This window comes from Thamnophis elegans, chromosome 2 (genome assembly GCF_009769535.1).
Source record: "Thamnophis elegans isolate rThaEle1 chromosome 2, rThaEle1.pri, whole genome shotgun sequence".
NCBI lineage: Eukaryota > Metazoa > Chordata > Lepidosauria > Squamata > Colubridae > Thamnophis > Thamnophis elegans.
The window spans coordinates 36,758,125-36,771,459 of record NC_045542.1 but is presented as its reverse complement, the minus strand read 5'-3'; the positions used below and the strand labels follow the sequence as shown (position 1 = coordinate 36,771,459).

At 38.5% G+C, this 13,335-nt stretch overlaps 1 protein-coding gene across 1 annotated transcript; it reads right to left on the bottom strand.

The window, feature by feature from the left end:
• Positions 1 to 9,325: 9,325 nt before the first annotated feature.
• On the bottom strand, positions 9,326 to 12,973 carry RPS26 (ribosomal protein S26). The gene is made up of 4 exons (XM_032212084.1): positions 12,885 to 12,973; positions 11,290 to 11,467; positions 10,423 to 10,553; positions 9,326 to 9,421 (listed from the first exon to the last, which is right to left on the bottom strand). The coding sequence occupies exons 1-4, from the start codon at positions 12,885 to 12,887 to the stop codon at positions 9,386 to 9,388; spliced, it is 348 nt and encodes a 115-aa protein (XP_032067975.1). The 5' UTR covers positions 12,888 to 12,973; the 3' UTR covers positions 9,326 to 9,385.
• Positions 12,974 to 13,335: the final 362 nt, after the last annotated feature.

The following is a 13,335-nucleotide window of genomic DNA, read 5'->3' as shown; positions in this document are numbered from 1 at the left end:
TTCAGGATGTCAACAAGTCAGCTCATGATAAACAGAGTCCGTTCTCCCCTACTGTCATGGCCAGGATGATTCATCGACTTCTGCGGCAGATATTTGTCTGACAAACATCTATCTAGCAGTAGTACCTGCTCTGCTACTTCAGATAGGGTGTCTTGGGTTCCAGAATGTGGAGTACCTTTTTCAGAGACTTCAAGAATTGGTTTTTTCTTTAGATATTGTGGAGAGTTAAAGTAGTTTCCCATTCCTACTGAAGATCATGAAAGTAACCTCCATTCTGAAATCAAAGAAATCATTCCATGGTGCAGCCCTTCGAAGATGGGCAGGTTGGGGAGGGCAAGACTGCTGCAATTCACATGTACAGACACATGCATACTTACATGCTAATAAAGTTCTTTATATTTGTTAAGAGTTCAATGCCAACTGGGCAGAGTTATGGAAGGGGAATGGTTACCTCTCGTGGAACGGAATTATTTTGAGCTATGGATCCTGGGTGTTTAGAAAATATCTTTGTAGTATGACCTCCACCATCTGTGGACTGGACTCACTCCCAATCTAACTTACTCGGGCAACCTGATGGGTGAACATGTGCAGCTGGTGATTAACGCCTCTGTGTATTGTAGAAGTTGAGTTGCCACCTACGTTGAATGAGGCAGTGGGGTGCCTCTCTTTGAAGAGCAATCTCTCACCCACAGCATTAGGCACTTCTACCTAGTCTTCTATTTGGGAAAAGTTGTTGAGAAAATGGTGGAGAATCAGCTAGAGGACTCTAGAAACATAAATTATATACTAACATACTGTAGCCTTTATTGTCATTGTACATCATGTATACAACGGAATTGGTTTAGCCTCACTGATGCAATCCATAATAACAAATAGAAACAACATAAATAGTATAAAGAATATACCTATGCAAGTAAATAGGGGGGGGAAAGGAAGAAAGAAAAACTAGTCATACATTTCCATATGTGCGTGGAGTGATTGTCGTTGTGTTTAAGAGTCTGAGAGCCCAAGGACAGAACATATTTTTAAACGTATTTGTTCTACTGGCTATGCTTTGATGTCTTCTGCCCGATTGTAGAAGTGCAAGGAGACACTGACCAGGGGTGAATCATCTCTGAGTATCTTCCTTACTCTGCTAAAGCAGTGAGATCTGGCGATGTCATCCAGTGGTGTAGAGGGCAACCAATGGTTTCTTGTGATGAATTGATCACTCTCTGTAGTGCCTTCCTGTGCGCAGCAGTTTAACCAGCTACCATACTGTAATGCGGTTCCACCACAATTTTTAATTTTTTTCGTCGCACTGTGATGACGTCAAATGCACGCTTTCGTCGAGCGCGCTTTTGTGGACCGCGGTTTTGACGGGTCACGCTGTAATGCACTATGTGAGGACACTTTCTATCATGAACGATAGAAAGAAGTTATCAGCTGTTGTTCCACCTGATTTTTTTCGCAGGGCTCTAAGGAAATGATGTCTCTGTTGGGTCTTGCCAATCACCAGGACGTGTTGTTTTTCCAGGTGAGATCTTAACTAACAAGTACTCCCAAAAATTTAAAGAGGAAACTGGAAAATTTTAAACTATGTCATCCCTTCTGTCCAGGGTTCAGTCCCAGAGAGATCTAGTCAAAACGGACAGAATTAGTTCCCTGTGGTAGATATTTTCATCAGTTTGGTAGAAGTGTGCTGTTCTGCCCTTTTGAGATTTCTCAGTGGTATAGTAGATATTATTGACCATGGCATATTCTCAGAAGAACATTGTTTTACAGTGATTCTGCTATTACTTGACTGGACAAACACTGCGCAGCTCCTCCAGTGGTTGCAAGAGACGCAATTGATCCTGTGATTATGGGCTACCACAAAGCTTAGTCCTTTCCCCAATGTTATTTAACATGTATATGAAAACTACTTGGAGAGGTCATTTACCAATTTTGAAATGAGATGTTATTGCTCCATTAAGGACACTCAATTGCACCCTTATTATCCCAAGCTGGGCCAGAAATGCTATAGATGTCTTGTGAAAAACTGGACGGAGGGGGAAAATCAGATTAAAGTAGCAGCACAGAGGTTCTGCTTGTCTTTAAACAGATGGACTTTCCAAAAATGTTGGTTCCAGTATCAGTTCTACGAAGGTGTGCTCCCCTGAAAGAGCAACTCTGCAATATGGAGGTGTTATGGAGTTAGTGCTCTACTGAATAGGAGATAGAGGTCATGGCCAGGGGACCCTTTGCTAATTCAGCTGTTACACCACGTATGACTCTACCCTGGACCAAAAGCCTCGGTGATGGTGTTTATAGCTCATTTGTTATACAATATGATCACTGTAATGAGCTCTGCATGGGGCAAACTTTGAAGATAACTGAAACTACAGCCGATACAGAATGCTTGATATTTTGTCTAATGACAAGTGGGTGGCTGTGTTTTCAGTGCAGAAGGGATTTATTGTTTTCTTATTTTATGAAGATGGATTTATTAGTTTAAGGATGGATTTTTCTCTTTCAGATTTTACACTGCGTAAAGTTGTTTGAGAAAGCACCCTAACTAAATAATAAGCACAATTGTGCAGGAAGTATTCTCCACTAACCAAACATGTTTTACACTGCATTGTTTAACAGCAGCCGAGCGATGGGTGGCCTGTTTCTACCACACATTCCTTTGGATTTTGAAGTATTTTAATTAATTGTTCTCCTTGCATGTTTGGCTCCTTCGGCAAGATCATAGAAAATTGCTTCTCACAGACTACTCCTTAAATGAGCATAGCTGAATCTAAAATGAGAAAGCTGACATTTATCTGTTCTCCAAAGCCACATCCTACTACTTAATTCTATGCAAGTCTCCACCTCTTCCTGACCCGTTTTGGCTTTGTGTCATTGAAGTACAACTTCTGGAGTTCTCAGATATTACTATACAGAGGTGTTGGGACCCATAGTCCAACATGCCCCCAAAACCCCATGCTGGAAATGACTGTACCCTCTAAAAGATTCTATTCTGAAGGAATGATAAGCCATTAAGAAACCATGGGACCTTCTTTCTGTGTTTGGTCCTAAAGCAGCCCTGTAACTTTTCCCAGTAACGTCTGAGGGGTTACTGGGGGGTGGGTGGAATCTCATCCTCTCTCATTTTCTCCTGAAGTTAAGACATGCAAAAGACAGCATGCTAAAGGAAAAGGAATCAGAATGGGTTAGAAGAGTACTCCCCATGACTGGGCTTGTTGGGAATGTCCTTCCTTAAGTCATAGGTTAGATAGGAAAGTACATGCTTTGCATGCAAAAAGGTTCCCAGGTTTCGTCATCTGCTCTCCAGACAAGCAAGGTTGGGAAACTTTCTATTATGGAAATGTTGCAAGGTGACTGTCAAAGAGCACAGAGACACTGCTGAGCCAGACAGATCAATGGTTTGAATCAAGTTACGTGGCATCCTATATTTCCACTAGAAAGGAGCAAGTCTGAAGTAGCTACCCCTTGTCTCTTCCTTACAGATTTTTCAAAGGGGGCAGAAGACTCAGGAAAGTATGGCCTTCCAGCTTCCTCTTAGCAAGCTGAATGTCTTTCTTGCCCCTAAGATTCAGAGTGACCTGAACAGTAGATGTGATCAGATGGGGAGTGGGAGAAAATGACTGGAGAGCCCTCAAGAGAAGGAAAGCAACCATCTTCGCCCACATAACCACCTATCCTCCGCGAGCTGCGCTGGCTGCCTGTAGATCTCCGGGTGCAATTCAAGGTCTTACTTACACCCATAAAGCGCTCCATGGTAGTGGATTCTGACTATCTGAGAGACCGCCTCCTGCCAATAATCTCCCTGCGTCCCATCAGATCGCATAGAGCGGGCCTCCTCCGTATTCCATCCGCCAGTCAGTGCCGACTGGCGACCACCCGGAGGAGAGCCTTCTCAGTTGCTGCTCCGACGCTATGGAACAATCTCCCCGTGGAGATTCGTACCCTGACACAGTCCAGGCCTTCCGTACAGCCCTCAAGATCTGGCTAGCCCGTCAGGCCTGGGATAAACTCTTCTGCCCCTCCCGAATGCTGAGTGAATGTTGTGTTTTAGTACTTTTTAGTTATTTCACAATTTTTTTTTCTGTATTTGTCTTTCACTCCCCTTCCCTTACTATTGTAAGCCGCCCTGAGTCCCCTCAGGGAAAAGGGCGGCCTATAAATGCTAAATAAAATCTAAAAAAATCTAAAATCTTTGTTGTTCACTAGCTTCTTCTCCTAGTCCTCAAAGGGATTTGCATTTGCTGTTCTGGAGCTAGTACAGAATTCTGTAGATATATCTCTGTGGAATAAAGGGTTTTTGTGGATGTTGGGTACAAGGCATGGGTTTCTGCACTGCTCTATTGCATGTTCCCATCATTCTCCAGAGCTTTAAGGGAAGGTGTTCAAAATAAAATGCTGGAATCCCCTACAGCAGAAAAATAGGCCACACATTGTATTTCTGAAAGATGTGTAGTTTCTGGAACTTCTGCTTTGAATACGAGATAAAATAAAGAGAACAGCATATCATTGAACTACTATAAAAAGCATAGATAGTACAGGCATGATAGAAACCACAGTAATGTCATCTGTATTGTGCTATCATACAAATGCAGTGAATTATGCTAATTTGATTCATGGTATGACTTACTTACAAATGACACAATCAGCTCACATGTAAAGTTATTGATCTCACTGAGGATGACCGTGATAGTCAACTACTGTTGCCTGTCTTTTAAAAATGCCCTCAGCAATATGCCTTTTCTAAAGTTATTTCACATGTCACCAAGGAGGGACAAGTATGTTTGTTAACATAATTTTATGGCACCTTAAGAGTAGCCAATATATCATCCATGAGCTTTTAAGGATTTTGTTTCACTTCATCAGATACATGAAGTCCAGCTCTGAAAAAGAATATTATATCCCCATTCCTCTTTGAGGGGTAGGTCAGGAGACAGAGCCAGTCACAGTACAATGGCTGTGTGAAAGATGCAGAGAATATGATGGCGGAGCCCCAAAGTCTGCAGTCTCTTTTCATATGGAATGCCAGAGGTGTCAGGCAGACATAATTGAATTATTTTATGTTATGGGAGTAGGAGATTTGAGAGATTCCGCAGAGGGCATCTGGGAAAAAGCAACAGAAGCAGCTGTCCTCCTACTTTTGAAAATACAAAATCCTGCAGTTAACCAAGAGCAATTGTTTAAGTCCAAGGAAAATATCCTGAGGAAATCCAGCCAAAGACATCCTGGGACATGCAACACTCAATGAGGCTTGATTTCATTCAAGCTCGTTGTTTGCCAAAGGGAGCCCTCTGTTCTTTATCTGTGATCATGTTTCCAATGGAGGAGGAAAGACAAAGGGAACTCGAAAAATCAATGATCTGAAGGGAAGAGCCTAGTTCCAATTCCACCAAGGTAATCCCATTTTAAAGGTAATAATCAAGAGATCAAAAACCAGACATTAGGTGGAGAGCTATGATAGGATAACCCAAATATTTTGATGTCTTTTCTTATAATCTGCCTTGATATAAATCCCAGTAAGGGCAGGTTTAATTTCTGATTCAATCCAATACATTTCTCCCCCAAACTGGCATTATCATGGTGGACAGGAGATAATTAAGCACAATCTAACGGTTACTTAGATAAAACTAGTGTCCCTGTCTTTCCCTCAATTGTAGCAGCTTTCAGAAGCAGTTTAGAGCTAATCTAGCTTAATTCATAACCATGTCCGATACCTGTTAAAAGCTTACATATTTGCTTCTAGTAAGAGATTTCTTTCCATCTCAACTGATATACTAAGCCACAAATGGTATTAGTGTGCTGTGAGACCCTATTGACTTCCTTACTACCTTTTTTTCTTAATGAATAATACTGACTCTTGCTTCCACTATTTGCTGGTGCCCCTTGAGTTGCTAGCAGGAATTAGTGTGTTAAGAGTTCAGCTTGAGGTTAGGGTTAACCCATCGCTTGCCAGACCTTTTGCTCAGCTTTTCCAGGAAAATGGGACCATGTGGTCATTGTTTTGCAATGGAGGAAGGAGCTTAAGGAGCGAAAGATGTTTAGAGGCATGCATTTTACCCCCAACTGCAGAATCTATCCCTACTTTTGGAATGCAGACCTTCTGCTAACATCAGCTGCATACTTCTGAAATGCAGCCTTAAATTTGTTGCTTCCATTATGGTTTCTGGATGCAATTACAATAAACCCTACGCTGGCTACCTAGGTTATCAAAATTGCCATCATATTGTCAAGTGGTAAAAATGAGGACAATGAACATTCTTAAGAACAAATCACCCTTCCAGGTCCAATCCAGAGATAATTTTAATTTTTAGGGTAGTGGGCACATTTGAAGTTTTGGCAGCATCTTGCAGATGCCAATTACTATAAAGGAGCAATTGCCACAATAGGCCTGAAGCCTTGGATACACCAAAGATCCACTCTCCATATTGTGGATCTGTCTTAAAGATATAAGGGCCAATTTATGCCTAAGTATCTTCCTTAAATATCTTACTTCCAGCTCTTCTTCTGAAGCAGGGGTTATGAACCTATGGCCCTTTTATGATTATAGAGTTCAACTGCCAGAATTCTGAGCCAGAATTCTGGGAGTTGAAGTCCACAAATCATAAAGGAGCCATAGTTCCCTACCTCTGTCTAGAAACTAGAAGCCTGCAACTGTTTCTTTTGCACTTTTAAAAGATGCATTATTATGGCTAATAACTCTGAAGATCTAAACAAAATTTCTTAGCTAAATTAAGGCTGTAATAAAGAAGCAATTTTCTTGCCAACATACATGGTTGTATTAACCGCTACCAGAACCTTTTATTTCCACTCTAAACTACAACCAATTTGATTCCCGGGAAGTCTCATAATCAAGAATTAACTTAAAATAATAGCTAAGTTTGATGATTAGTAAGTAGGAATTAGTAATCCTTTAGATTGTTTGCTTAAATAAATAGTTGATAATGGTAACAAGGTATATTTCTATGTTGGCTGGAGATGAGGAAGCTGGATATAAGTAATAAATGATTTTGTTAGCAAATATTAATGATAATAATAATAATGAAATGATAAGTGTTATAGTTAACGACATATATATGTACTGGTTTAATATAAGGAATTTGGATATAAATTGCAAACAATGATTTGGGGAAAAAAAGGTTTAGAAATTTAATTAACTAATTCTTACTTTGAATACGTTATAAAGGTGTAGTGTTATTGGATATATGAAGTAAATATCAAAAAATTAACTAAGTTTTAAAATTAGTAAGTAGTAATTTAGTAACTTATCGATGGTTATGTTAAATAAATAATTGATAAGGACAATAAGGTATATATATATATATATATGTTGGTCTGATGAGAAGAAATAGATATAACAGTAAAGGATTTTTTGTTAACCAATATTAATTATAACAACTAACAATGGAATGATAAGGATAAGGGATACAGTTAATTATATATATATATATATATATATATATATATATATATATATATATATATATACACATATACATATATATACACATACACATACACATACACACATACATACATACATACATACATACATACATACATATATATATATATATATATATATATATATATATGTACTACCATAACAAAAGGAACCTGGACACAAATTGTAAACAGTGATTGGGGGAGAGGAAGGGCTTAGAAACTTTGTCAACTAATTTTTGTTTAGAATATGTTATAAAGGTTTAAGGCTATTGGATGACTCTGTAATAATTAATGAAATTCCATTAGTTGGTTGGGTTTTTTAACTATGGATTATTCTAGGCAAAGGATACTAAAACAATTTCAGTCAAATGAGAACTATGATATGTTGAAAGTAAGATTCATTAAGAACTTTGACATTTGATATGAATGTAAGTAATGACTGTGGAAGAGATGCACGAAAGCTAATTATAACCAATTGACACACTTTCTACAAGATGTAATGTAAGATGATTATTTTTGTGTGTGTGTGGTTTAATAAAAATAAAAAAAAATTGTAAAAAAAAGAGAATTAATTTGATCTGACCCAACTTACCTTCTAGATAAGCCAGCTGCTGCCACCTGCTGAGGGCTTTGAAGATTAATTATGACCAAAACTAACAGCATTTGAAGTTATACATTAGAACTAATTTACTTTTTCTTCCCTTACAAAGAACAAAGCATTTACTTCAACTACATGTACACAAGTAAGCAGCTGAAGTTTCTCAAAAGGATATTAATTACTGGACAAAGAATTTGATTCAAACAAACTTTCATTTTCTCATCTCAAATGTCAAATTACAAGCTCCTAATGAAAGGTATCTTTTCCATTTATAGTCACAATTCTGATTTTTCTAATTGTGTTTTAAGTTTTTACATTCAACTTCAGTTTTTCAAAGCTAATACTAGCTGGAGAGAACTTATTAATAGAAAAACATGAATACATAACTCCAAGGGTATGTTAATACTGCCCTGAGGAGGAAGGCAGAAACGTACTGATTCAGTTGAGAATGATGAAAATTCTTAGTCTATAACTCACAGGTCTAACATAACTAGGGGAAGGGGCTGAACAATCTGTGCACGCTGAACTACTTCAGTACTACCAAGTAAGAGTACTGAGTTCATATTCATAAATCCATCTCTTGCCAAATGGGTAAACAAGCTTCTCTTAGGTGCCAATAAAGCACAACAGCAGCCAGTTGTACAAGGAATCATCCAAGTTGGCTGGCACAAGATAAATTGGAACTGAGATTCAGAATGTCTCCTACATGGAGTCCTTTTCAAAAATTAATTTTATATGCTGCACTTGTATTATTTTTACAGAATCAAGTATTTCAAACACATTTCCATGAGAGGAAAAAAATCCCAGAAAAATATTTGGTTTGCATGAAAATCTTTTGATTCATAACTATCAGCTGTTCACCTTTCAAATTGCTGCTTGTTACATCAGTTCTGGAAGGCAATGATTACAACCTGTAATAGCTATTCTATAGCATTTGGAATGAAACGCTAAAAACATTTTACTGGACAAAAACTTGCAAACCACCGAGTCTTTTTGATTTGATAGTATGCAACAGGAGGATGGGTGTGGCAAGCCACACTCTCAGATATGGGAACTCCCATAAGAAAAAGAGTGCTATCAGGTTTTGATGAAAATTTGAGAGAGCTCTCTCAAAGCTGCTTCATGAAACAGTACTAGATTGTTTCTAAGAGTTGAACAAACTAATTTAATTTTCAAGGCTACTTGCATCACTCAAGTTATTTTTTAAGTTATTTGGAGCATACTTAAAATATATTTACTAATCTTGTACCCCTACCCACCCTTTTAAAAACACTCTAGGGTTAACACAAACAACCATCACTTGTAAATGTATTTATTGACTCAATATTTGGAATTGACATCTTTTAAAACATCTCCTTACATAGGCTTAGGGGGTGGTCTCGGTGCAGCACCCTGGAGGAGAAAAAAAGAAGCGTTTTAGAAGACATTCATCAAATGTTATTACTAATGATAAATATAACAAATTAAGAACATTCTCATTTCTATCTCAACAGAGATTTCAAATATAGCTGCCTTATATAACAAAGAATACCTATGGTCTCTGCCAGTTCAACAAAATGCTAACTGTTTCAACAGTTCATTGATAATACACGATCCTTTTATTTATAATCTTTCATTTCCTATTAAATTAAAAACTGCAGATAATTATTTGCTTTTAGAAATACATTTCATCTAAGCTTTTTTCTATGCCAATAACAGAAAGCCCAATAAACTATAACTATCAGGATTACTTCATTCCAAGATGAAATCAAACAATCCTCATGATGTGTAGCATATCATGTGAATGCAGAAAGTCAAATCCTTAGCATACTTGTGTGAGGACAATAAAAGTGCAGCCCAGTGGCTAAATGCTGCTATATGCAGATGCTCAGGGCACCATTCCATCCCCGAACCTCCTGAAATCTTTTTCTAAAATAGTCCCCATCACCGTTAAAGTATTCTCTATACACCCCTGGTTTATACAGGCAGCCCTCAATTTGAGGTTGTAACAATGGTTCAAAGTTACGCAGACTTGGAAAAAGTTATTCCCATCCTGCCCTTACATGTACGACTTGTGTGATTGTAATTTAGGCACTTCACAACCTGCTTGCATTTATGACCAGCTGCAGCCTCCTACAGTCATGTGATTGCGATTTGTGACCTCCCTACCCGGTTTCTGACAAGCAACATCAATTGGGAAAGATGTAGTCGCCCAACAACCATGGTAAAATGGTCATAAATCAGGCTCTATCCTATGTTGAGTCACTTAGGAAACACACTGCTTAGTGACCAAAATTCTGATTCCAATTATGGTTGTAAGGATTGCTTGTATAATCATGCAAAAATCTAGCCAACTAGGTTAGATTTTTTTTGTTAGTAATAATGCAATAATTTGCAGTTGATCATATACTTACTGCTGGCCTGAACCGGGGAGGAGGAGTGCGGTCCTTCCGGGCCTCACGGGATCGGTTCCTCACCACCTTGCTGTGGATAGCACAGCTAACACAATAGTGAAGCTTCACATAGAGTTTGGGTAGCACGTAGGCTGAGGGGAAAAAAAGGTAACTGGAAAAGACTACAACAATTCAATTAGATAAAACAGCCAGATTTCTGATTCCTCCTAAAAGTCTATGTTATAATCTGCCCCAAAGTTCCTTTCATTACCATAAAATAATAAATTATGAAATCTAAAATGAGAAAGAAATACAAGCTTCAGTAATATTTTACCAAAGAAGACCATAATAAATAATTATCAACAAGTATTTTAGCAACACAACTTAATTCCCTTTCCTCTTAACAATTATTCATTTTAAAGCAAGCTTCCACAAGAAAGATCTGGGGAAACACCCCCCCCCCCAATTCTATTACTTCAAATATTGCACTAAAATCAATGGAGTGATTATTTTTGATGGCTAAAGAAAACTTTCCCATCAAACTCCAGTTGAAATTTAAGAGAACTCCCATCTAGAGTCAACCTTTCGTTCTTTCCTGCCTACCTTTTCTTTTAATGGATCTTGAATCAGTCAAAATTACAATGCTACAAATATGAAAAATTTGGATGAACAATTATTAAGCATGATTAAGATATTTAATTCTAAGGCTTTCTGTCAGACACAGGAGAATAGAGTAAGCACAATGAGCTTCATAACAGCAATCATTACACTATCATCTCAAATACAAAGGAAGATATGACTGTTCATTGTAATGTCTTCTCCTTATCCTTAAATTTCAAGTTTACATTGGCAATTAAAACCAGAGGCATAGCAAGAGAAAGGACTTACAATCAAAGACACTCGCTTCAGAGATATCTCTTACTGCAGCTGCTTCTACAATATTTCGGATGACAAACTTCTTAATAGCTTTATCCTTGGGGACACAACGAGCACAGTTGGTACAGCGTATAGGCTGGACATGTCCTCGACCCTTCTTGGCACGGCCGTTGTTTCTTCTCTTCCTTGTCTATTTAAAGGAACAAAAATAGATAACAGAATGTTAATAAGAACAGACTATGCAACTCAAAGTGATAAATGTGAGAACATGTTGTGGTAGCTCAGGTAATTCTAGAATCAAGCTAGAAAATATCTTTTTCTAGGAGCAAATGATATTGTTAGACAGTACTTGCTTCGACAACCAGGAAGCATTGTTATCCTGTCACTAACTCAACATCTCTATTTCAAAGGTACAGTACATTTTGCATACAGCTTTGGTATTTTCCAAGCTTCCAAAGATTGATTGTAGAGCTTTATACATTTATATCTTCATCAATATTCTTTCTGTATGTGTGTACACATTCAAACAGAACTATTACTGCCTTTTTTCCCAGTTAAAAAAGTCAAATGTAAACAGCAGCAAATGCACATATTTGTGTATGAGGGATAAGCAAAGATATCCATCTTTTCCAGTATGTTTAAACATTGGCTTCTTGGGATCTATTATTATAAATACAATAAATTACACAATACAAAAAGAGGCCAGTATTAAACCGATAAACTGGAAAAGATGGACCTCTTATCTTTACATACCTTAGATTTATTTCTTAATGTCTTCCCCAGCAAAACAGTCTCAACATTTGCCTCTTACACATTTTTTTTAAATAAAATCTTCATAATAATCAAGTAATCAAACATTTTTTTAAATTGGAGTAGGGTGCTTTTGGCATGCGCCTTTCAAAAAAAAAAAAAAACGGCTGGGCCACTCCAGGAAAAAAATATATTTAAAGATGCTTAGGTTATTAAGTTGAACTATCAGATTGTCAACTTCACACTAAATCCTGTTTGTATAAAAGTGCTTTAAATATTCCTTCACTGCGATTCCCTACCCCACCCAAAGAAGCCAGAATGGAGAGAAGTACATGTGCTATCCAAATCCTAACCCAGCTTAGTCCAGGGCGCCATTTAAGTCTGGCCCGCCCTACTGGAATGGTCTCCCTTAAACGGGGGCCCCTCCAGATGTTTCCGAACCCCATTATCATTCCCAACTGGCAACAGCATCGCAGCCCAGCACGTGAGGAGGCTAACGAACCCGGAGGGGCCGTACCCCCCCACCCCTCGGTGTAAGACCGCGAGCTAAGAACGTTAGCCGTGGCCCGCGAACTCCTCGAGACAAGGAGGACTTTACCACTGAGGTGACCGGCGGGTGTGTGTGTGTGATTGTGCCAAGAGCCCAGAGAAGGGCGACTCTGACCGTCTAGCTTTCCGCCAAGCTTGCTTAAATGGGACGCGTATACCGTGGGCCAAGATTTAACGGAACAGCCACCTCCCCTCCCTCAGGTAATTTCACTGCTGTCTCAAATTCCGCCCTCTGGTTCTCCATGGCTGGTTTTTTGTCTCACACGTTTTCCCTTTGCGGCCCGCTACCTCGCGCACGCGGTACCCACCATTTTGACGGTGAGGAGGCGAAAGAAGGTCCGACTCTTTCCTGGGGATTTTTATATTCCTTTCCTCCGCGAAGCGGAAGCAGTTCACCCTACTTCCTCCCACCATCAAAACTCTTTGATTCTCTCATAAGGTTTAAGGAGTGAGAATAATACCTCAAGGGTGTTCTAACGGGAATTTTTAAAAAAAAAATTAAAAAAAGATTCGTTCTGATTTTTTGGTGTAACTCTGAGCTGTATATTTTCATATATTTATGAATGGGACTATATGTTTTCTAGTTTTCAGCGGAAGCACATTGTACATCGTGAAAATTTGTAGCTTGCTGATATATCCCAGAATGCATACGGGTACGTAACTTGAATTTATTGCGTCTGCTTAAAGAGGTGCATATTGGGACTTGTAGTTTTTCTTCTTGAGTTATACCATAGCGCGTATGCGAAGAGTTGTTCTTTT

Excerpts from the sequence above, each read along its gene's own strand:
- RPS26 (XM_032212084.1), bottom strand. Across the intron at positions 10,554-11,289 it reads TGAAGCGAGTGTCTTTGATT|CCTACGTGCTACCCAAACTC; the intron begins GTAAGTCCTTTC and ends TTTTCCCCTCAG. Across the intron at positions 9,422-10,422 it reads CTCCCCGGTTCAGGCCAGCA|GGTGCTGCACCGAGACCACC; the intron begins GTAAGTATATGA and ends TTTCTCCTCCAG.